Below are 25,066 nucleotides of genomic sequence, written 5' to 3' on the forward strand. Positions count from 1 at the left end.
TTACCTCCCGTGGCCACTAGTCCATTCACACTGCAGGCTGACTCCCCTGTCATTACCTCCCGTGGCCACCAGCCCACTCACACCGTAGGCTGACTCCCCTGTCATTACCTCCTGTGTCCACTAGTCCACTCGCACTGCCAGCTGACTCCCCTGTCATTACCTCCTGTGGCCACTAGTCCACTCACACCTCAGGCTGACTCCCCTGTCATTACCTCCCGTTGCCACTAGTCCGCTCACACTGCAGGCTGACTCCCCTGTCATTACCTCCCATGCCCACTAGTCCACTCACACCGCACGCTGACTCCCCTGTCATTACCTCTCGTGGCCACTAGTCCATTCGCACTGCAGGCTGACCCCCCTGTCATTACCTCCTGTGTCCACTAGTCCACTCACACTGCAGGCTGACTCCCCTGTCATTACCTCCCGTGGCCACTAGTCCATTCGTACTGCAGACTGACTCTCCTGTCATTACCTCCCGTGGCCACTAGTCCACTCACACTGCAGGCTGACTCCCTTGTCCTTACTTCCCGTGGCCATTAGTCCATTCGCACTGCAGGCTGACTCCCCTGGCATTACCTCCCGTGGCCACTAGTCCATTCGCACTGCAGGCTGACTCCCCTATCATTACTTCCCGTGGCCACTAGTTTATTCGCACTGCAGGCTGACTCCCCTGGCATTACCTCCCGTGGCCACTAGTCCGCTCACACTGCAGGCTGACTCCCCTGTCATTACCTCCCGTGGCCAATAGTCCACTCACACCGCACGCTGACTCCCCTTTCATTACCTCCAGTGGCCACTAGTCCATTCGCACTGCAGGCTGATTCCCCTGTCATTACCTCCCGTGGCCACCAGTCCACTCACACTGCAGACTGACTCCCCTGGCATTACCTCCCGTGGCCACTAGTCCACTCACACTGCAGGCTGACTCCCATGGCCTTACCTCCCGTGGCCACTAGTCCATTCGCACTGCAGGCTGATGCCCATGTCATTACCTCCCGTGGCCACTAGTCCATTCGCACTGCAGACTGACTCCCCTGGCATTACCTCCCGTGGCCACTAGTCCACTCACACTGCAGGCTGACTCCCATGGCATTACCTCCCGTGGCCACTAGTCCATTTGCACAGCAGTCTGACTCCCCTGGCATTACCTCCGGTGGCCACTAGTCCAATCGCACTGCAGGCTGACTCCCCTGGCATTACCTCCCGTGGCCACTAGTCCATTCGTACTGCAGACTGACTCTCCTGTCATTACCTCCCGTGGCCACTAGTCCATTCGCACTGCAGGCTGACTCCCCTATCATTACTTCCCGTGGCCACTAGTTTATTCGCACTGCAGGCTGACTCCCCTGGCATTACCTCCCGTGGCCACTAGTCCACTCGCACTGCCAGCTGACTCCCCTGTCATTACCTCCTGTGGCCACTAGTCCGCTCACACCGCACGCTGACTCCCCTTTCGTTACCTCCAGTGGCCACTAGTCCATTCGCACTGCAGGCTGATTCCCCTGTCATTACCTCCCGTGGCCACCAGTCCACTCACACTGCAGACTGACTCCCCTGGCATTACCTCCCATGGCCACTGGTCCATTCGTACTGCAGACTGACTCCCCTGTCATTACTTCCCGTGGCCATTAGTCCATTCGCACTGCAGGCTGACTCCCCTGGCATTACCTCCCGTGGCCACCAGTCCACTCGCACTGCAGGCTGAACCCCCTGTCAATAACTCCCGTGGCCACTAGTCCATTCGCACTGCAGGCTGACTCCCCTGTCATTACCTCTCGTGCCCAATAGTCCACTCACACCGTAGGCTGACTCCCCTGTTATTACCTCCTGTGGCCACTAGTCCATTCGCACTGCAGGCTGACTCCCCTGTCAATACCTCCTGTGTCCACTAGTCCACTCACACTGCAGGCTGACTCCCATGACATTATCTCCAATGGCCACTAATCCGCTCACACTGCAGACTTGCTCCCCTGTCATTACCTCCCGTGGCCACTAGTCCACTCACACCGCACGCTGACTCCCCTTTCATTACCTACAGTGGCCACTAGTCCATTCGCACTGCAGGCTGACTCCCCTGTCATTACCTCCCATGGCCACTAGTCCATTCGTACTGCAGACTGACTCCCCTGTCATTACCTCCCGTGGCCACTAGTCCATTCGCACTGCAGGCTGACTCCCCTGTCATTACTTCCTGTGGCCACTAATCCGCTCACACTGCAGGCTGACTCCCCTGTCATTACCTCCCGTGGCCACTAGTCCACTCACACTGCAGGCTGACTCCCATGGCATTACCTCCCGTGGCCACTAGTCCATTCGCACTTCAGTCTGACTCCCCTGGCATTACCTCCCGTGGCCACTAGTCCAATCGCACTGCAGGCTGACTCCCCTGTCATTACCTCCCGTGCCCAATAGTCCACTCACACCGTAGGCTGACTCCCCTGTTATTACCTCCTGTGGCCACTAGTCCATTCGCACTGCAGGCTGACTCCCCTGTCATTACCTCCTGTGTCCACTAGTCCACTCACACTGCAGGCTGACTCCCATGACATTATCTCCAATGGCCACTAATCCGCTCACACTGCAGACTTGCTCCCCTGTCATTACCTCCCGTGGCCACTAGTCCACTCACACCGCACGCTGACTCCCCTTTCATTACCTACAGTGGCCACTAGTCCATTCACACCGCACGCTGACTCCGCTGTCATTACCTCCCGTGGCCACTAGTCCATTCGCACTGCAGGCTGACTCCCCTGTCATTACCTCCCGTGGCCACTAGTTCACTCACACTGCAGGCTGACTCCCATGGCATTACCTCCCGTGGCCACTAGTCCATTCGCACTGCAGTCTGACTCCCCTGGCATTACCTCCCGTGGCCACTAGTCCAATCGCACTGCAGGCTGACTCCCCTGGCATTACCTCCCGTGGCCACTAGTCCATTCACACTGCAGGCTGACTCCCCTGTCATTACCTCCCGTGGCCACTAGTCTATTCGTACTGCAGACTGACTCTCCTGCCATTTCTTCCCATGGCTACTAGTCCATTCGTACTGCAGACTGACTCCCCTGTCATTACTCCCCGTGGCCGTTAGTCCATTCGCACTGCAGGCTGACTCCCCTGGCATTACCTCCCGTGGCCACTGGTCCATTCGCACTGCAGGCTGACTCCCCTGTCATTACCTCCCCTGGCCACTAGTCCGCTCACACTGCAGGCTAACTCCCCTGTCATTACCTCCCGTGGCAATTAGTCCATTCGCACTGCAGGCTGACTCCCCTGGCATTACCTCCCGTGGCCACTAGTCCATTCGCACTGCAGGCTGACTCCCCTGGCATTACGTCCCGTGGCCACTAGTCCACTCACACCGCACGCTGACTCCCCTGTCATTACCTCCAGTGGCCACTAGTCCATTCACACTGCAGGCTGACTCCCCTGTCATTACCTCCCGTGGCCACTAGTCTATTCGTACTGCAGACTGACTCTCCTGCCATTACTTCCCATGGCTACTAGTCCATTCGTACTGCAGACTGACTCCCCTGTCATTACTTCCCGTGGCCATTAGTCCATTCGCACTGCAGGCTGACTCCCCTGGCATTACCTCCCGTGGCCACTAGTCCATTCGCACTGCAGGCTGACTCCCCTGTCATTACCTCCCCTGGCCACTGGTCCGCTCACACTGCAGGCTGACTCCCCTGGCATTACCTCCCGTGGCCACTAGTCCATTCACACCGCACGCTGACTCCCCTTTCATTACCTCCAGTGGACACTAGTCCATTCACAATGCAGGCTGACTCCCCTGTCATTACCTCCGGTGGCCACTAGTCCACTCACACTGCAGGCTGACTCCCCTGGCATTACCTCCCGTGGCCACTAGTCCATTCGCACTGCAGGCTGACTCCCCTGGCATTACCTCCCGTGGCCACTATTTCATTCGCACTGCAGGCTGACTCCCCTGTCAATACCTCCCGTGGCCACTAGTCCGCTCAAAATGCAGGCTGACTCCCCTGTCATTACCTCCCGTGGCCACTAGTCCATTCGCACTGCAGGCTGACTCCCCTGGCAATACCTCCCGTGGCCACTAGTCCATTCACACCGCACGCTGACTCCTCTTTCATTACCTCCAGTGGCCACTAGTCCATTCACAATGCAGGCTGACTCCCCTGTCATTACCTCTGGTGGCCACTAGTCCGCTCACACTGCAGGCTGACTCCCCTGGCATTACCTCCCATGGCCACTAGTCCATTCGCACTGCAGGCTGACTCCCCTGCATTACCTCCCGTGGCCACTAGTCCACTCACACCGCAGGCTGACTCACCCTGTCAATACCTCCCGTGGCCACTAGTCCGCTCAAAATGCAGGCTGACTCCCCTGTCATTACCTCCCGTGGCCACTAGTCCATTCGCACTGCAGGCTGACTCCCCTGGCATTACCTCCCGTGGCCACTAGTCCATTCGCACTGCAGGCTGACTAAGACTGTCATTACCTCCCGATGCCACTAGTCCATTCGCACTGCAGGCTGACTCCCCTGGCATTACCTCCCGTGGCCACTAGTCCATTCGCACTGCAGGCTGACTCCCCTGGCATTACCTCCCGTGGCCACTAGTCCGCTCACACTGCAGGCTGACTCCCCTGTCATTACCTCCTGTGGCCACTAGTCCATTCACACCGCACGCTGACTCCCCTTTCATTACCTCCCGTGGCCACTAGTCCATTCGCACTGCAGGCTGACTCTCCTGTCATTACCTCCCATGGCCACTAGTCCATTCGTACTGCAGACTAACTCCCCTGTCATTACCTCACGTGGCCACTAGTCCGCTCACACTGCAGGCTGACTCCCCTGTCATTACTTCCCGTGGCCACTAGTACATTCGCACTGCAGGATGATTACCCTGGCATTACCTCCCGTGGCCACTAGTCCACTCGCACTGCCAGCTGACTCCCCTGTCATTACCTCCTGTGGCCACTAGTCCACTCACACTTCAGGCTGACTCCCCTGTCATTACCTCCCATTACCACTAGTCCGCTCACACTGCAAGCTGACTCCCCTGTCATTACCTCCCGTGGCCACTAGTCCATTCGTACTGCAGACTGACTCCCCTGGCATTACCTCCCATGGCCACTAGTCCATTCACACCGCACGCTGACTCCCCTTTCATTACCTCCAGTGGCCACTAGTCCATTCGCACTGCAGGCTGACTCCCCTGTCATTACCTCCCGTGGCCATTAGTCCATTCGTACTGCAGGCTGACTCCCCTGTCATTACCTCCCGTGGCCATTAGTCCATTCGTACTGCAGGCTGACTCCCCTGTCATTACCTCCCGTGGCCATTAGTCCATTCGTACTGCAGGCTGACTCCCCTGTCATTACCTCCCGTGGCCACTAGTCCACTCACACCATAGGCTGACTCCCCTGGCATTACCTCCCGTGGCCACTAGTCCACTCGCACTGCCAGCTGACTCCCCTGTCATTACCTCCTGTGGCCACTAGTCCACTCACACCTCAGGCTGACTCCCCTGTCATTACCTCCCGTTGCCACTAGTCCGCTCACACTGCAGGCTGACTCCCCTGTCATTACCTCCCGTGGCCAGTAGTCCATTTGCACTGCAGGCTGACTCCCCTGGCATTACCTCCCGTGGCCATTAGTCCATTCGCACTGCAGGCTGACTCCCCTGGCATTACCTCCCGTGGCCACTAGTCCACTCGCACCACACGCTGACTCCCCTGGCATTACCTCCCGTGGCCACTAGTCCATTCGAACTGCAGGCTGACTCCCCTGTCATTACCTCCCGTGGCCACCGGTCCACTCGCACTGCAGGCTGACTCCCATGTCAATACCTCCCGTGGCCACCAGTTCATTCGCACTTCAGGCTGACTTCCCTGTCGCTCAGTGGCTCTGTCGGTTGTGGAGTGACTCGGTCGGTCACATGGTGGTCCGCTTTGCCATTCGGTGGCTAGATCAGTCGCTCAGTGACTCTGTTGGTATCTTGGTGGGTCGGTCGGTCTCTCCGTGGCTCGTCCCGTGGCTCGGTCGGTTGGTTGATCGGTTGGCTCGATTGGTAACTCAGTCGATAATTGCGTTGGTAGTAACGCTGCGGTTGTCTCCCCCAGGTCGGATATCTCACCACAGACTTGCCATCCTTCTGCGTGATGTCCCACGTCAGGTAAACCATGCAACAATAGGCATTTATCTCTTTTTTATTGCCTTTGAACACAAATTAGTTCATGAATGAAAGCATTCTGGTGAAGGAAGGGTTGCTCGGATAGTCACTCTGTGGCTCAGTTGCTCAGTGGCTCAGTGGCTCAGTTGGTCGGTCGTTCGGTGGCTCGGTGGCTCGGTGGCTCACTCCATCAGTGGCTCAGTTGGTCCATCGCTTGGTGGCTCGGTCGGTCGGTCTCTCAGTGGCTCAGTCAGTCAATCGGTGGCTCAGTTGGTCACTCGTTGGCTCGGTTGCTCGCCGGCTCGGTTTGTCAGTTGCTCGGTTGTTCGGTTTGTCAGTTGCTCGGTGGCTCGGTTTGTCATTTGCTCGCTGGCTCGGTTTGTCAGTTGCTCGGTTGCTAGGTTTCGCACTGCAGTCTGACTACCCTGTCATTACCTCCCTTGGCCACTAGTCCATTCCTACTGCAGACTGACTCTCCTGTCATTACCTCCCGTGGCCACTAGTCCACTCACACCATAGGCTCACTCTCCTGTCATTACCTCCTGTGGCCACTAGTCCACTCACACTTCAGGCTGACTCCCCTGACATTACCTCCCGTGGCCACTAGTCCATTCGCACTGCAGGCTGACTCCCCTGTCATTACTTCCTGTAGCCACTAGTCCACTCACACTTCAGGCTGACTCCCCTGACATTACCTCCCGTGGCCACTAGTCCGCTCACACTGCAGGCTGACTCCCCTGTCATTACCTCCCGTGTCCACTTGTCCATTCACACTGCAGGCTTGATCCCTTGGCATTACCTCCCGTGGCCACTAGTCCACTCGCACTGCAGGCTGACTCCCCTGCCAATACCTCCCATGGCCACTAGTCCATTCGCACTGCAGACTGACTCCCCTGTCATTACCTACCGTGGCCACTAGTCCACTCACACCGTAGGCTGACTCCCCTGTCATTACCTCCTGTGGCCACTAGTCCATTCGCACTGGAGGCTTACTCCCCTGTCATTACCTCCCGTGGCCACTAGTCCGCTCACACTGCAGGCTGACTCCCCTGGCATTACCTCCTGTGGCTACTAGTCCATTTGCACTGCAGGCTGACTCCTCTGTCATTACCTCCTGTGGCCACTAGTCTATTCGCACTGCAGGCTGACTCCCCTGTCATTACCTCCCGTGGCCACTTGTCCATTCACACTGCAGGCTGACTCCCCTGTCATTACCTCCCGTGGCCACTAGTCCACTCACACCGCATGCTGACTCCCCTGTCATTAACTCCCGTGGCCAGTAGTCCATTTGCACTGCAGGCTGACTCCCTTGGTATTACCTCCCGTGGCCACTAGTCCATTCGCACTGCAGGCTGACTCCCCTGGCATTACCTCCCGTGGCCACTAATCCATTCTTACTGCAGACTGACTCCCCTGGCATTACCTCCCGTGGCCACTAGTCCATTCGCACTGCAGGCTGACTCCCCTGGCATTACCTCCCGTGGCCACTAGTCCACTCGCACCACACGCTGACTCCCCTGGCATTACCTCCCGTGGCCACTAGTCCATTCAAACTGCAGGCTGACTCCCCTGTCATTACCTCCCGTGGCCACCAGTCCACCCGCACTGCAGGCTGACTCCCCTGTCAATACCTCCCGTGGCCACCAGTTCATTTGCACTTCAGGCTGACTTCCCTGTCGCTCAGTGGCTCTGTCGGTTGTGGATTGACTCGGTCGGTCACATGGTGGTCCGCTTGGCCATTCGGTGGCTAGATCAGTCGTTCAGTGACTCTGTTGGTATCTTGGTGGGTCGGTCGGTCTCTCCGTGGCTCATCCCGTGGCTCGGTCGGTTGGTTGACTGGTTGGCTCGATTGGTAACTCGGTCGATAATTTCGTTGGTAGTAATGCTGCGGTTGTCTCCCCCAGGTCGGATATCTCACCACAGACTGGCCATCCTTCTGCGTGATGTCCCAGGTCAGGTAAGCCATGCAACAATAGGCATTTATCTCTTTTTTTATTGCCTTTGAACACAAATGAGTTCATGAATGAAAGCATTCTGGTGAAGGAAGGGTTGCTCGGTCAGTCACTCGGTGGCTTAGTGGCTCAGTGGCTCAGTGGCTCAGTGGCTCAGTTGGTCGGTCGTTCGGTGGCTCGGTGGCTCGGTGGCTCGGTGGCTCGGTGGCTCACTCCGTCAGTGGCTCAGTTGGTCCATCGCTTGGTTGCTCGGTCGGTCGGTCTCTCAGTGGCTCAGTCAGTCAATCGGTGGCTCAGTTGGTCACTCGTTGGCTCGGTTGGCCCATCGCTCGGTGGCTCGGTTGGTCAGTCGCTCGGTGGCTTGATCGTTCGGTGGCTCAGTTGGTCACTCGCTCAGTTGCTCGCCGGCTCGGTTTGTCAGTTGCTCGGTTGCTCAGTTTGTCAGTTGCTCAGTGGCTCGGTTTGTCAGTTGCTCGTTGGCTCGGTTTGTCAGTTGCTCGGTTGCTCGGTTTGTCAGTTGCTCGCTGGCTCGGTTTGTCAGTTGCTCGGTGGCTCGGTTTGTCAGTTGCTCGGTGGTTCGGTTTGTCAGTTGCTCGGTTGCTTGGTTTGTCAGTTGCTCGCTGGCTCGGTTTGTCAGTTGCTCGGTTGCTCGGTTTGTCAGTTGCTCGGTGGTTCGGTTTGTCAGTTGCTCGGTTGCTCGGTTTGTCAGTTGCTCACTGGCTCGGTTTGTCAGTTGCTCGGTTGCTCGGTTTGTCAGTTGCTCGGTGGTTCGGTTTGTCAGTTGCTCGGTTGCTCGGTTTGTCAGTTGCTCGCTGGCTCGGATTGTCAGTCGCTCGCTGGCTCGGTTTGTCAGTTGCTCGGTTTCTCGGTTTGTCAGTTGCTCGGTTGCTCGGTTTGTCAGTTGCTCGCTGGCTCGGTTTGTCAGTTGCTCGGTTGCTCGGTTTGTCAATTGCTCGCTGGCTCGGTTTGTCAGTTGTTCGGTTGCTCAGTTTGTAGTTGCTCGCTGGCTTGGTTTGTCAGTTGCTCGGTTGCTCAGTTTGTAGTTGCTCGCTGGCTCAGTTTGTCAGTTGCTTGGTTGCTCAGTTTGTCAGTAGCTCGGTTGCTCGGTTTGTCAATTGCTCGCTGGCTCGGTTTGTCAGTTGTTCGGTTGCTCGGTTTGTCAGTTGCTCGCTGGCTCGGTTTGTCAGTTACTCGGTTGCTCGGTTTGTCAGTTGCTCGCTGGCTCGGTTTGTCAGTTTCTCGGTTGCTCGGCTTGTCAGTTGCTCCCTGGCTCGGTTTGTCAGTTGCTTGGTTTGTCAGTTGCTCACTGGCTCGGTTTGTCAGTTGCTCGGTTGCTCGGTTTGTCAGTTGCTCGGTTGCTCGGTTTGTCAGTTGCTTGGTTACTCAGTTTGTCAATTGCTCGCTGGCTCGGTTTGTCAGTTGCTCGGTTTGTTAGTTGCTCGCTGGCTCAGTTTGTCAGTTGCTCGGTTGCTCGGTTTGTCAGTTGCTCGGTTGCTCGGTTTGTCAGTTGCTCGCTGGCTCGGTTTGTCAGTTGCTCGGTTTGTCAGTTGCTCGGTTTGTAGTTGCTCGGTTTGTCAGTTGCTCGGTTTGTCAGTTGCTCGGTTTGTCAGTTGCTCGCTGCCTCGGTTTGTCAGTTGCTCGATGGCTCGGTTTGTCAGTTGCTCGCTGGCTCGGTTTGTCAGTTGTTCGGTTTTTCGGTTTGTCAGTTGCTCGCTGGCTCGGTTTGTCAGTTGCTTGCTGGCTCGGTTTGTCAGTTCTTCGGTTTCCCGGTTTGTCAGTTGCTCACTGGCTTGGTTTGTCAGTTGCTCGGTTTCTTGGTATGTCAGTTGCTCGCTGGCTCGGTTTGTCAGTTGCTCGCTGGCTCGGTTTGTCAGTTGCTCGGTTTCTCGGTTTGTCAGTTGCTCACTGGCTCGGTTTGTCAGTTGCTCGCTGGCTCGGTTTGTCAGTTGTTCTGTTTCTCGGTTTGTCGGTTGTTTGGTTTCTCGGTTTGTCAGTTGCTCGCTGGCTCGGTTTGTCATTTGCTCGCTGGCTCGGTTTGTCAGTTGCTCGGTTGCTCGGTTTGTCAGTTGCTCGCTGGCTTGGTTTGTCAGTTGCTCGGTTGCTCGGTTTGTCAGTTGCTCGGTTGCTCAGTTTGTCAGTTGCTCACTGGCTCGGTTTGTCAGTTGCTCGCTGGCTCGGTTTGTCAGTTGCTCGGTTGCTCGGTTTGTCAGTTGTTCGGTTTCTCGGTTTGTCAGTTGTTCGGTTTCTCGGTTTGTCAGTTGCTCGCTGGCTCGGTTTGTCAGTTGCTCGGTTGCTCGGTTTGTCAGTTGCTCGGTGGCTCAATTGGTCACTCACTCGGTGGCTCAGGTCGGTTCTCTGTTGACCTGCCAGAAAGTGGTGCCCACTTTTACTGACCCTGAAGTTTAACCAACCCCTGAACCCCGGACCGTTACGATGATGAATCAGGTGAATGTGAGAAGCGCGACTTTCGGTTGTTTGAGTGTTTGCGACGGCGTGCGTTGACGACGACGACGATTGCGTTGGTGGTAACGCTGTGGTTGTCTCCCCCAGGTCGGATATATCGCCACGCGCTTGCCATTCTGCTGCGTGAGATCCCACGCGAGGTAAGCCGTACAACAACAATAAGCGCTTGTGGGTTTCTTGTTTGTTGTTGACAAATTGGCTTTTTAACACGAGTGAGTTCGTCAAAGAAAACGTTGGTCGGTCGATCGAGCCCCCGAGCAACTGACCAACTGAGCCACCAAGAGCGATTGGCTCAGCTTGGTGGCTCGGTTCGTTGTTTACTCGGTGGTTGGGTCTTCCTCTCAGTGGCTCGGTTGGTCACTCGTTGGCTCGGTTGGTCGGTCACTGGGTGGCTCGGTTCGTTGTTTACTCAGTGGTTGGGTCGGTCGATCTGTGGCTCATTCGCTCGGTGTCTCAGTAGGTCGCTCGCTCGCTCGGTCGGTCGGTCGGTGGCTCGTTCGGTTGCTGAGTGGGTTGGTGACTCGGTGGATTGCTGGCTCGGTCAATCGGTCTGTGGCTCGGTCGGTCGGTGGCTCGTGTTGGTCCCTGGCTCAGTCGCTCTGTGGCTCGGTCGATCACAAGGTGGCTCAGTCCGTCGGTCACACGGTGTCTCATTCGGTTGCTCGTTCGCTCAGTCGGCAAGTCGCTTGGTGGCTCGGTTGGTCTGTCGCTGGGTGGCTCGGTTCGTTGGTTTCTCGGTGGTTGGGTCGGTCACCCAGTGGTTCATTTGGTCGCTCGGTCGGTTGCTTAGTCGCTCGGTCAGTCGCTCGGTCGGTCAGTCGCTCGGTGGCTCAGTGGCTCGGTTGGTCGGTGACTCAGTCACTCGGTGAGTTGGTTGACTTGTTGGCCAGCTCGGTCACTCAGTGGCTTAGTCGGTGGCTCGGTCAATCGATGGCTCTGTCAGTCAGTCACTCGGTGGCTTGGTGGATCGGTCGGTGGCTCGGTTGGCCACTCGGTGGCTCACTCAACCGCTTGGTGGCTCGGTCTCTCAGTGGCTCGGTCGGTCGCTGGATGGCTCGGTCGCTCGGGCGCTCAGTGGCTCGGTAGTTTGCTCGTTGGGTCGGTAGCTTAGTTAATCAGTCATCCTGTGGCTCGGTTCGTCTCTCAGTGGCTCGGTCGGTCGCTGGGTGACTTGGTTTGTCTTTGACTCCCAGAAGGAAGCCCGTACTCAAGTCACACGTTCCTCTCTCCTCCTACGAGCTGATCGCTATCGACCGGCCCGTGCTGGTTTCCCGTTCACCCGTGCCCTCCCTCGCTCCCTCCCCACCACCCGTGCCACCCTCCCCACCACCCGTGCCTCGCTCCCTCCCCACCACCCGTGCCTCGCTCCACCCCCCGACCACCGCCACCAGGAGGCCCATCTCAAGTTCGACGTTCCTCTATCCTCCTACGAGCTGATTGCAATCGACCAGCCCCTGCTGGGCTCCCGTTCACCCGTGCCCCCCCTCGCTCCCTCCCCACCACCCGTGCCACCCTCCCCACCACCCGTGCCTCGCTCCCCCCCACCCTCCACGAGAAGGAGACCCGTCTCAAATCCCATGTGCTTCTCACGTCCTACGAGTTTATCGCCATCGACAAGCCCGTGCTGGTTTCCCGTTCACCCGTGCCCTCCCTCGCTCCCTCCCCACCACCCGTGCCACCCTCCCTCCCCACCACCCGTGCCACCCTCCCTCCCCACCACCCGTGCCTCGCTCTCCCCCCCCCCCCCCCCCCACCACGCCTCACCAGAAGGAGACCCGACTCAAGTTCCACGTTCTTCTCACGTCCTACGAGTTGATCACCATCGACCAGGCCGTGCTGGGCTCCATCCACTGGGCTGGTCTCGTGGTGGATGAGGCTCACCGACTGAAGAACAACCAGTCCAAGGTAGTCGCTCACTCACTCTGTCTCACCCTGTCTCTCTGTGTCTCTCTGTGTGTCTCTCTATGTGTCTCTGTCTGTGTCTCTCTGTATCTGTGTCTCTCTCTGTGTCTCTGTGTCTCACCCTGTCTCTCTGTGTCTCTCTATGTGTCTCTCTATGTGTCTCTGTCTGTGTCTCTGTGTCTCTCTGTGTGTCTCTGTGTCTCTCTGTGTCTCTGTTTCTCTCTCTCTGTGTCTCACCGTGTCTCTGTGTCTCTCTGTCTCTGTGTCTCTCTGTATCTGTGTCTCTCACGGTCTCTCTGTGTCTCTGTGTGTCGCTGTCTGTCTCTCTCTCTCTGTGTCTCTGTGTCTCACTCTGTCTCTCTGTCGGTGTCTCTGTGTCTCTCTATGTGTCTCTGTGTCTCTGTGTCTCACTCTGTCTCTCTGTGTCTCTGTGTCTCTCTGTGTGTCTCTGTTTCTCTCTCTCTCTCTGTGTCTCTGTGTCTCACCGTGTCTCCGTGTCTCTCTGTCTCTGTGCCTCTCTGTCTCTGTGTCTCTCTGTATCTGTGTCTCTCTCGGTCTCTCTGTGTCTCTGTGTGTCTCTGTCTCTCTCTGTGTCTCTCTCTCTGTCTCTCTCCCTGTGTCTCTGTCTGTCTCACCGTGTCTCTGTCTCCCTCCCCGTGTCTCTCTCTGTGTTTCTGTGTCTCACCGTGTCTCTGTGTCTCTCTGTCTCTCTCCCCGTGTCTCTGTCTGTCTCACCGTGTCTCTGTCTCCTTCCCCGTGTCTCTCTGTGTGTCTCTGTTTCTCTCTCTCTCTGTGTCTCTGTGTCTCACCGTGTCTCTGTGTCTCTCTGTGTCTCTCTGTCTCTCTCCCCGTGTCTCTGTCTGTCTCACCGTGTCTCTGTCTCCCTCCCCGTGTCCCTCCCCCCGTGTCTCTGCGCGTAGTTTTTCCGCATTCTCAACGGCTACCACATAGACAACAAGCTGCTGCTGACCGGCACTCCGCTGCAGAACAACCTCGAGGAGCTATTCCACCTCCTCAACTTCCTCACGCCCGACCGCTTCAAGTGGGGACCTGTCGCGTGTCTCACCCACCCCCCCCCCCCGTGTCTCCCTGCGTCTCCCCGTGTCTCCCCCCCCCCTGTGTCTCCCCGTGTCTCCCCGTGTCTCCCCCCCCCCCCGTGTCTCCCCCGTGTCTCCCCGTGTCTCCCCCCCCCCTGTGTCTCCCCGTGTCTCCCCCGTGTCTCCCCGTGTCTCCCCCCCCCCCTGTGTCTCCCCGTGTCTCCCCGTGTCTCCCCGTGTCTCCCCCCCCCCCTGTGTCTCCCCGTGTCTCCCTGTGTCTCCCCGTGTCTCCCCCCCCCCTGTGTCTCCCCGTGTCTCCCCGTGTCTCCCCGTGTCTCCCCCCCCCCCTGTGTCTCCCCGTGTCTCCCCGTGTCTCCCCCCCCCCTGTGTCTCCCCGTGTCTCCCCGTGTCTCCCCGTGTCTCCCCCCCCCCCGTGTCTCCCCGCGTCTCCCCGTGTCTCCCCGTGTCTCCCCCCCCCCTGTGTCTCCCCGCGTCTCCCCGTGTCTCCCCGTGTCTCCCCCCCCCCTTGTGTCTCCCCGCGTCTCCCCGTGTCTCCCCGTGTCTCCCCCCCCCCCTGTGTCTCCCCCGTGTCTCCCCGTGTCTCCCCGTGTCTCCCCCCCCCCCCCTGTGTCTCCCCCGTGTCTCCCCGCGTCTCCCCGTGTCTCCCCGTGTCTCCCCCCCCCCGTGTCTCCCTGTGTCTCCCCGCGTCTCCCCGCGTGTCCCCGTGTCTCCCCGCGTCTCCCCACGTCTCCCCGTGTCTCCCCCCCCCCCTGTGTCTCCCCGCGTGTCCCCGTGTCTCCCCGTGTCTCCCCGTGTCTCCCCGTGTCTCCCCCCCCCCTGTGTCTCCCCCGCGTCTCCCCGTGTCTCCCCGTGTCTCCCCCCCCCCTGTGTCTCCCCCGTGTCTCCCCGTGTCTCCCCCCCCCCTGTGTCTCCCCGTGTCTCCCCGTGTCTCCCCGTGTCTCCCCCCCCCCTGTGTCTCCCCCGTGTCTCCCCGCGTCTCCCCGTGTCTCCCCCCCCCCTGTGTCTCCCTGTGTCTCCCCGCGTCTCCCCGCGTCTCCCCGCGTCTCCCCGCGTGTCCCCGCGTCTCCCCGCGTCTCCCCGCCCCCCCCGAGTCTCCCTGCATCTCCGCGCGTCTCCCCGAGTCTTCCTCTCCACCCCGCAATCTCCTCTCTCTTCTCCACGTCTCACTTAACCTGCCTCCTCCTCCTCCCCCCCATCTCCCCCCTCCTCCTCCCAACCCCCCACCCCCTCCCCCCCGCAGCAACCTGGAGGGCTTCCTGGAGGAGTTTGCGGACATCTCGAAGGAAGAGCAGATCAAGCGTCTGCACGACCTCCTTGGACCGCACATGCTCAGGCGGCTCAAGGCGGACGTGTTCAAGAACATGCCCTCCAAGACGGAGCTGATCGTACGCGTGGAGCTCAGCTCCATGCAGAAGTGAGGGGGGAGGGGGGGGATGGGGGATTCGAGGTCACGCTGGGGTCACGCTGGGGTCACGCTGGGGTCACGTAGGGGTCACGCTGGGGTCACGCTGGGGTCACGTAGGGGTCACAGCACGCCCTCCAAGACGGAGCTGATCGTACGCGTGGAGCTCAGCTCCATGCAGAAGTGAGGGGGGGGGGGAGATTCAAGGTCACGCTGGGGTCACGTAGGGGTCACGCTGGGGTCACGCTGGGGTCACGTAGGGGTCACGTAGGGGTCACGTAGGGGTCACGCTGGGATCACGTAGGGGTCACGCTGGGGTCGTGTAGGGGTCACGTAGGGGTCACGCTGGGGTCACGAGGCTGTGCCCTTTGAGAGGCATCACCTCGTGGTGATGGTGATGGTGGTGATGGTGATGGTGGTGATGGTGGTAGTGATGGTAATGATGATGATGATAGTGATGATGATGATGGTAGTGATGATGATGGTGGTCATGGTGATGATGGTGGTGGTGATGATGATGATGATGGTAGGGATGATGATGGTAGTGATAATGGTGGTGAACCTGATGATGATGATGTTGAAGCTGATGATGATGATGGTGGTGAACCTGATGATGATGATGGTGGTGAACCTGATGATGATGATGATGGTGGTGAACCTGATGATGATGATGATGGTGGTGAACCTGATGATGATGTTGAAGCTGATGATGATGATGGTGGTGAACCTGATGATGATGATGATGATGGTGGTGAACCTGATGATGATGTTGAAGCTGATGATGATGATGGTGGTGAACCTGATGATGATGATGATGGTGGTGAAGCTGATGATGATGTTGAAGCTGATGATGATGATGATGGTGAACCTGATGATGATGATGATGATGGTGGTGAACCTGATGATGATGTTGAAGCTGATGATGATGATGGTGGTGAACCTGATGATGATGATGATGGTGGTGAACCTGATGATGATGATGATGGTGGTGAACCTGATGATGATGTTGAAGTTGATGATGATGATGGTGGTGAACCTGATGATAATGTTGAAGCTGATGATGATGATGGTGGTGAACCTGATGATGATGATGGTGGTGAACCTGATGATGATGTTGAAGCTGATGATGATGATGGTGGTGAACCTGATGATGATGATGATGGTGGTGAAGCTGATGATGATGTTGAAGCTGATGATGATGATGGTGGTGAAGCTGATGATGATGTTGAAGCTGATGATGATGATGGTGGTGAAGCTGATGATGATGTTGAAGCTGATGATGATGATGGTGGTGAACCTGATGATGATGATGATGGTGGTGAACCTGATGATGATGATGATGATGGTGGTGAACCTGATGATGATGATGGTGGTGAACCTGATGATGATGATGGTGGTGAAGCTGATGATGATGTTGAAGCTGATGATGATGATGGTGGTGAACCTGATGATGATGTTGAAGCTGATGATGATGATGGTGGTGAACCTGATGATGATGATGATGATGGTGGTGAAGCTGATGATGATGTTGAAGCTGATGATGATGATGGTGGTGAAGCTGATGATGATGTTGAAGCTGATGATGATGATGGTGGTGAACCTGATGATGATGATGATGATGATGGTGGTGAACCTGATGATGATGATGATGGTGGTGAACCTGATGATGATGATGATGATGGTGGTGAACCTGATGATGATGATGGTGGTGAACCTGATGATGATGATGGTGGTGAAGCTGATGATGATTTTGAAGCTGATGATGATGATGGTGGTGAACCTGATGATGATGATGATGGTGGTGAACCTGATGATGATGATGATGGTGGTGAACCTGATGATGATGATGATGATGGTGGTGAACCTGATGATGATGATGATGGTGGTGAACCTGATGATGATGATGGTGGTGAAGCTGATGATGATGTTGAAGCTGATGATGATGATGGTGGTGAACCTGATGATGATGATAGTGGTGGCTATGATGATGATGATGTTGAAGCTGATGATGATGATGGTGGTGAACCTGATGATGATGATAGTGGTGGCTATGATGATGATGATGTTGAAGCTGATGATGATGATGGTGGTGAACCTGATGATGATGATGATGGTGAACCTGATGATGATGATGGTGGTGGCTATGATGATGATGGTGGTGAACCTGATGATGATGATAGTGGTGGCTATGATGATGATGATGTTGAACCTGATGATGAAGTTGGTGGTGGCTATGATGACGATGGCAGCGGTGATGATCGTGATGATGTCCCATCGATGCCCTGCGCAGGAAGTACTACAAGTACATCCTCACACGCAACTTCGAAGCGCTGAACACGAAAGGCGGCGGGAACCAGGTGTCCCTCCTCAACATCATGATGGACCTCAAGAAGTGCTGTAACCACCCCTACCTCTTCCCCATCGTCGCCATGGTGAGCGAGACACGGGGAGACACGGGGAGAGACACGGGCAGAGACACGGGGAGACACGGGGAGAGACACGGGGAGACACGGGGAGAGACACGGGGAGACACGGGGAGAGACACGGGGAGACACGGGGAGAGACACGGGGAGACACGGGGAGAGACACGGGGAGAGACACGGGGAGACACGGGGAGAGACACGGGGAGAGACACGGGGAGAGACACGGGGAGACACGGGGAGAGACACGGGGAGAGACACGGGGAGACACGGGGAGAGACACGGGGAGAGACACGGGGAGAGACACGGGGAGAGACACGGGGAGACACGGGGAGAGACACGGGGAGAGACACGGGGAGAGACACGGGGAGACACGGGGAGAGACACGGGGAGAGACACGGGGAGAGACACGGGGAGAGACACGGGGAGAGACACGATGAGACACGGGGAGAGACACGGGGAGACACGGGGAGAGACACGGGGAGAAGCACGGGGAGACACGGGGTGAGACACGGGGAGACACGGGGAGAGACACGGGGAGACACGGGGAGAGACACGGGGAGAGACACGGGGAGAGACACGGGGAGAGACACGGGGCGAGACACGGGGAGACACGGGGAGAGACACGGGGAGAAGCACGGGGAGACACGGGATGAGACACGGGGAGACACGGGGAGACACGGGGAGAGACACGGGGAGAGACACGGGGCGAGACACGGGGAGACACGGGGAGAGACACGGGCAGAGACACGGGGAGACACGGGGAGAGACACGGGGAGACACGGGGAGAGACACGGGGAGACACAGGGAGAGACACGGGGAGACACGGGGAGAGACACGGGGAGACACAGGGAGAGACACGGGGAGACACGGGGAGAGACACGGGGAGAGACACGGGGAGACACGGGGAGAGACACGGGGAGAAGCACGGGGAGACACGGGGTGAGACACGGGGAGACACGGGGAGACACGGGGAGAGACACGGGGAGACACGGGGAGAGACACGGGGAGAGACACGGGGAGACACGGGGAGAGACACGGGGAGACACGGGCAGAGACACGGGGAGAGACACGGGGAGACACGGGGAGAGACACGGGGAGACACGGGCAGAGACACGGGGAGACACGGGGAGAGACACGGGGAGAAGCACGGGGAGACACGGGGAGAGACACGGGGAGAGACACGGGGAGACACGGGGAGAGACACGGGGAGACACAGGGAGAGACACGGGGAGACACGGGGAGAGACACGGGGAGAGACACGGGGAGAGACACGGGGAGACACGGGGAGAGACACGGGGAGAGACACGGGGAGACACGGGGAGAGACACGGGGAGACATGGGGAGAGACACGGGGAGAGACACGGGAGTTGGGAGACACGGGGGGAGACACGGGGCGTGGGGGAGACACTGGGAGACACGGGGGGAGAGACACGGGGTGAGAGACACGAGGAGAGAGACACGGTGGGGGGGGGGGGGGGGGGGGGGAGAGACGCGGGGAGAGACACGGGCAGGTTTGAGCTTCCACGTGAAGGGTCAAGACCAGAGGTCAACATTGAGCCCCCCCTCTCTCCCCCCACCACCCCCCCCACCACCACCACCCCCCCACCACCCACCCACCCACCCGTGCCCCCCACTAGGAGGCCCCCACCACAGTGGGAGGGATGTTTGAAGGTGGAGCGCTCATCAAGTCCGCGGGCAAGTTGGTGCTGCTACAGAAGATGTTGCGCAGACTCCACACAGATGGACACAGGGTTCTCATATTCTCACAGGTAGCACTCACACCAGCACTACCACCCCCACGACTACCACCACAACTACCACAACTACCACTACCACCACAACTACCACAACTACCACTACCACCACAACTACCACAACTACTACCACTACTACTACCACCACAACTACCACAACTAGTACCACAACTACCACTACCACCACAACTACCACAACTAGCACCACAACTACTACTACTACTACCACCACAACTACCACAACTAGCACCACAACTACTACCACTACTACTACCACAACTACCACAAATACCACAACTACTATACACAACTACCACAACTACCACCACAACTACCACTACTACTATACACCACTACTACTACTACCACCACCACTACCACTACCACCACAACTACCACAACTACCACTACTACTACCACTACTACTACCACTACTACTACCACTACCACCACAACTACTACCACTACTACCACCACCACTACCACTACCACCACAACTACCACAACTAGTACCACAACTACCACTACTACTACCACTACTACTACCACCACAACTACCACAACTACCACTACTACTACCACTACTACTACCACCACAACTAGTACCACCACTACTACTACCACTACTACTACCACTACTACTACCACTACTACTACCACTTCGTGAGTGACACCCCACGGATGTCCCCACGTTCGTGACCCCTCACCCCACGGATGACCCCACGTTCGTGACCCCTCACCCCACGGATGACCCCACATGCGTGACCCCTCACCCCACGGATGACCCCACGTTCGTGACCCCTCACCCCACGGATGACCCCACATGCGTGACCCCTCACCCCACAGATGACCCCACGTCCATGACCCCTCACCCCACGGATGACCCCACGTGAGTGACCCCTCACCCCACGGATGACCCCACGTGCGTGACCCCTCACCCCACGGATGACCCCACGTGGGTGACCCCTCACCCCATGGATGACCCCACGTTCGTGACCCCTCACCCAAGGATTCCCCACGTGAGTGACCCCTCACCCCACGGATGTCCCCACGTGGGTGACCCCTCACCCCACGGATGACCCCACGTGAGTGACCCCTCACCCCACGGATGACCCCATGTGCGTGACCCCTCACCCCCTCTGACCCCACCCCGCGACAGATGACCAAGATGCTGGACCTGCTGGAGGATTTCCTGGAGTTCGAAGGCTACAAGTACGAGCGGATTGACGGCGGGATCACGGGCGGGCTCCGGCAGGAGGCTATCGACAGATTCAACGGCAAGGCAAACACACACAGACACACAACAACAACAACCGCCATTCACCACTAAGTGGCGGTGACTTCACCACGACGCTTGTGCCAGGCCATGTGCACGTTGAGGCCACGTGAAGTGTCGAACGCCCGCTGGCAGGAGGTCACGGGGCAGACCCAGGTGCCACGGATCGACTGACCGAGATGACCGAGATGACTGGCTGAAGCACCACCTGTGCCCCCTACTGTGCCAACTCGCTGTGCTTTAGCCACCCGGCGCTCCGCTCGTTGTTGTGAGCGTCGCTCCTCCGCACTCCGTTGTTGTTGGAGGGCGACTGCCTCCAACTGCCCAGTAGCGTCCTTCACGAGCCTCCTCCTCAGAGGCCGATCTTGACACCGCTGGTACCAGTCAATGGCAAGTCCACTCAGCTCCACGTCCTCCTGTACCACATCACTCCATCTCTTCTCTAGCCCATGCCGTGGCCCGTTTAGCCCCTCGATCCGGCCGAACAAAAGCTGTTTAGGCATGCGGTGGTTGGGCATGCGGGCTACATGACCCAGCCAACGCAGCCTTGCCTGCCGGAGGAGCTCACCGATGGGACTTTGCTCAGATCTTTCAAGGATTTGTGAGCTCCTCACACAATCCAGCCTGGTTAAACCCAGGATGGATCGTAGGCAGGCCAGCCTAAATGTTTCTAACCGGCGAAGATGCTCCATTAGGGGGGTCCACGTTTCGCAAGCGTAGAGAAGGGAGGGAATGACCGTGGCCGAGAAGACCTGAAGCTTCGTGCGGAGCGACAGACCAGGTAGCTTCCACACAGCGTTACGCAACCGATGAAAAGATATTGCCGCTCGACTGATTCGGAGTGAGACCTCTGCTGTTAAACCGGAGCTGGTCATGAGCACACTGCCCAGGTATGGGAAACTCTCCACTCTCTCCACAACTGCCCCATCACCGATTGGGAGTTGTGGGAGTGGAGTGTCCGATGGTACAAAATACCCAGGCAGGTGCTTAGTTTTGGTGGGGCTGATGGTAAGGCCCCACCTCTTAGTGGCACGCTCCAGTTTCAGCAGCAGCGTCTCCAACTCCTCCTCTGAATGAGCAGCTATTACCAATTCATCGGCATACATAACGTGGTTGACCAATCGGGAGCCATCCCTTGACTGCACCCGGGCATCGATCAGCCTCCCATTATATCTGTACCAAATGGAAATTCTCCCGGTACAGCTATTGTAGGCTTCACGAACTACATGGTCAAAATAGATGTTAAATAATGTGGGAGCCAGAGGACATCCCTGTCGCACCCCAAGGTGTACAGGAAATGGCTCTGACTCCCGGCCACGTAGTTTTACCCGGGCTCGCTCACCATCATGAAGGTCCTTAATAATCATGAGCAGAGGGTCAAGGACTCCGAAAGCACGAAGAACAACCCAGAGCCCAGGCCTACTGATGGTATTATAGGCCTTGACCAGGTCAATAAAACAGAGATGTAGGTATTGTTGGAATTCCCTACACCTCTGCTGTAGCAGACGGACAGAACATATGAAACCACATTGGGGCTCCGCAAGCCTCTCCTCAGCGTGCCTAGTAAGGCGATGTTGAATAATCCTTGCCAGGTCCTTTCCCGGCACACTGAGGAGTGAGATGCCCCTGTGGTTGTTACAGTCTGTGTGGCTGAGAGTTTTCCCCTCCCCCAGGACCTCACAGAAATGCTCAGCAAATCTGCGAACCTGTTCCTGGGGGTCGGAGATTGGATAACCGTTTTTTCCCCTAATGATGGTAATAGGTGTGGCGCTGCAGGTTACTTTTATGATGGAGTTAAAAAGGGATTTGTGATCGCGGGCCACTGAGGCAGAATCCATCTCCTCAGCAACCCGCGACCACCACCCATCCTTGTAGCGCCTCACGGCTCTCCGAACCTCCGAGCGAAGGCTGCGGTAAGCCTCCTCATTCTCCGACGTGGGATGCTGTAGCCGATGAGAGTGGGCCTGTCGCTTGTTTTCAACTATCCTGAACACCTCCTCTGTCAGCCAGCGTCTCTGGGGAGGTCTGGACCGCGTACCCAAAGCAGCAATTGGCAGCTGCATGAGTCACAGTCCTAAACCTCGCCCATTTACCCTCGACATCAGGAAGACTGGGGGACGATGCCAACCCCAGCCGCAAGCGATGATGAAATTCTCGCTTGCAACTTTCATCAGCTAGCTGAGACCAAGCCACCTTAGGTTGGAATGGGGTCCTGGGTGTACACCCACCACCGGAGTGGAAGAATGGCAGGCGCATCTTACAGATGACTAGTCGATGGTCAGAGGGCAGATCAGCTCCACGGTAGGTCCTGGTGTCAAGAACATGGGCTCGCATCCGCTGGTCCGTCACTACGTAGTCCAGCAGATGTTCTTGCTTGGACCCGGCATGCATCCATGTTGTGTGGATGTGCCGATGCCTGAACAGCGTGTTGGTAATCACAAGCCCATGGGCTGCACAAAAATCTAGCAGCCTAAATAACCATTGTTATTTAGTTGATCTGGCCCATGCCTTCCAATCACTCCAGACCAGGTGCCAGCATCATGACCAACTCGGGCATTGAAGTCACCCAACAAGATGAGGGGCCACTTTAGCCAGCACCTGTGACAGGAGGTCATAGAAGGCATCTGACTCATCGGCCTTGCCTGCATCCCTCCACGGATGTTCGTTTTCGGTGGGGGCATAAGTAACCACGACCACCACTCCTCGCCTCCGGCTGATGGGAAGGCGAGCCCAAAGTAGCCTGGGGTTTACAGTTTCCCAAACCTCACCACCACGCTCCCACGCCCCCTTCATTCTTTTGTTTAGAAGAAGAGCCACTCCCTGTTGTTTGGCAGTCTCCTGCCCCGAGTAGAGGACTGTCCACCCCTCATGGTGGCAGGAGCCAGAGCCGGTCCACCGGACCTCCTGAATGCCACAGAGATCCAGGCGGTACCGGTCCAGCTCCTGACAGAGGAGTGGCAGCCTCTCCTCCGCAGTGAGCGTTCGAACATTCTACATGGCCACACGCAGTGGCTTTTCGTTGTTTCTGGAGGAGCCCCGAGGGTAAAGATTCAATCTCCTGGCTCCGCCAAATGGGGTTTGGCCAAGAGACGTCATAGACGCCTGTCCCCCCGGGGCCTCCGGCACAAGCTTGTTAGTAAGATATCTTAGACGTGCTTTAGTGGTAATTTATTGAAGGTGGAGGGGTTACCAGCCCCTCGTAGCCGTCCAGAGCCCCCACGTAGCCGCTGTGGTGGCTACAAATGCCCCGAGGTGATATATACACTGTCACTGTAACCACTGCACCACCACTCCGCACACACACAGTGCGCTAACCACTGCACCACCGCTCCCCCATCCCCCCATGCCCCCACAGCCCCAGGAGCTCAGCAGTTCTGCTTCCTGCTGTCCACACGTGCCGGGGGCCTGGGGATCAACCTGGCCACAGCCGACACGGTGGTCATCTACGACTCAGACTGGAACCCCCACAACGACATCCAGGTGCCAGGCTAGGTGCACTCAGTCGTTCACTCACCCACTCGCTCACCCACTCGCTCACTCACCCACTTGCTCGCCCACTCACCCACTCACTCACCCGCTCACCCACTCACCTACATAATCACTCACCCACTCACTCACTCACCCAGCCACTCACCCACTCACTCACTCACTCACTCACTCACCCACTCACCCATTCACTCACCCACTCACCCACTCACTCACCTGCTCACCCACTCACCTACATAATCACTCACCCACTCACTCACTCACACACCCACCCACCCACCCACTCACTCACTCACCCACTCACCCATTCACTCACCCACTCACCCACTCACTCACCTGCTCACCCACTCACCTACATAATCACTCACCCACTCACTCACTCACTCACACACCCACCCACCCACCCACTCGCTCACTCACTCACCCACTCACCCATTCACTCACCCACTCACCCACTCACTCACCCGCTCACCCACTCACCTACATAATCACTCACTCACTCACTCACTCACTCACTCACTCACTCACTCACTCACACTCACTCACTCACTCACCCACTCACCCACTCACCCATTCACTCACCCACTCACTCACCTGCTCACCCACTCACCTACATAATCACTTACCTACTCACTCACTCGCTCACCCACTCGTTCACCCACTTACTCACTCACTCACCCACCCACTCCCTGACCCAATCACTCACCCACCCGCTCACTCACCCACTCACCCACCCACTCACTCATTCACTCACTCACCCACTCAGTCACATCAGCACCACCACCTCCACCACCATCTCCACCACCACCATCAACGTGATTTCTCTCTCCCAAACCCACTGCCACCTCTCCCCCACCTCCCCACCTCCCCACCACCACCCCCACCCCTCTGCAACCCCAACAACCCCCACAAAGGCCTTCAGCCGTGCGCACCGCATCGGGCAGTCGCGCAAGGTGATGATCTACCGCTTCGTGACGCGCGCCTCTGTGGAGGAACGCATCACCCACGTGGCCAAGAAGAAGATGATGCTCACGCACCTGGTGGTGAGGCCCGGCCTGGGCTCCGCCAAGACGGGCTCCATGAGCAAGCAGGAGCTAGACGACATCCTCAAGTTTGGCACCGAGGAGCTGTTCAAGGCGCAGAAGCAGGGTGAGGGTGCTGGTGGTGGTGGTGGTGGAGGTGGTGGAGATGGTGGATG

The 25,066-nt window shown here is 57.5% G+C and overlaps 1 protein-coding gene across 1 annotated transcript in view; it reads left to right on the forward strand.

The window, feature by feature from the left end:
- Window positions 1–25,066, forward strand: part of LOC144955217 (chromodomain-helicase-DNA-binding protein 5-like) — a 110,593-nt gene that overhangs the window by 61,045 nt on the left and 24,482 nt on the right. Inside the window, exons 19-26 of the mRNA XM_078885523.1 lie at window positions 12,335–12,472; window positions 13,390–13,511; window positions 14,768–14,941; window positions 17,220–17,361; window positions 18,990–19,121; window positions 20,266–20,383; window positions 23,738–23,862; window positions 24,783–25,017. Coding sequence (XP_078741649.1) covers window positions 12,335–12,472; window positions 13,390–13,511; window positions 14,768–14,941; window positions 17,220–17,361; window positions 18,990–19,121; window positions 20,266–20,383; window positions 23,738–23,862; window positions 24,783–25,017 — 1,186 coding nt within the window. The remainder of the gene's footprint in view (window positions 1–12,334; window positions 12,473–13,389; window positions 13,512–14,767; window positions 14,942–17,219; window positions 17,362–18,989; window positions 19,122–20,265; window positions 20,384–23,737; window positions 23,863–24,782; window positions 25,018–25,066) is intronic.

This window comes from Lampetra fluviatilis, unplaced genomic scaffold (assembly GCF_964198595.1).
Source record: "Lampetra fluviatilis unplaced genomic scaffold, kcLamFluv1.1 SCAFFOLD_189, whole genome shotgun sequence".
Taxonomy (NCBI): Eukaryota; Metazoa; Chordata; class Hyperoartia; order Petromyzontiformes; family Petromyzontidae; genus Lampetra; species Lampetra fluviatilis.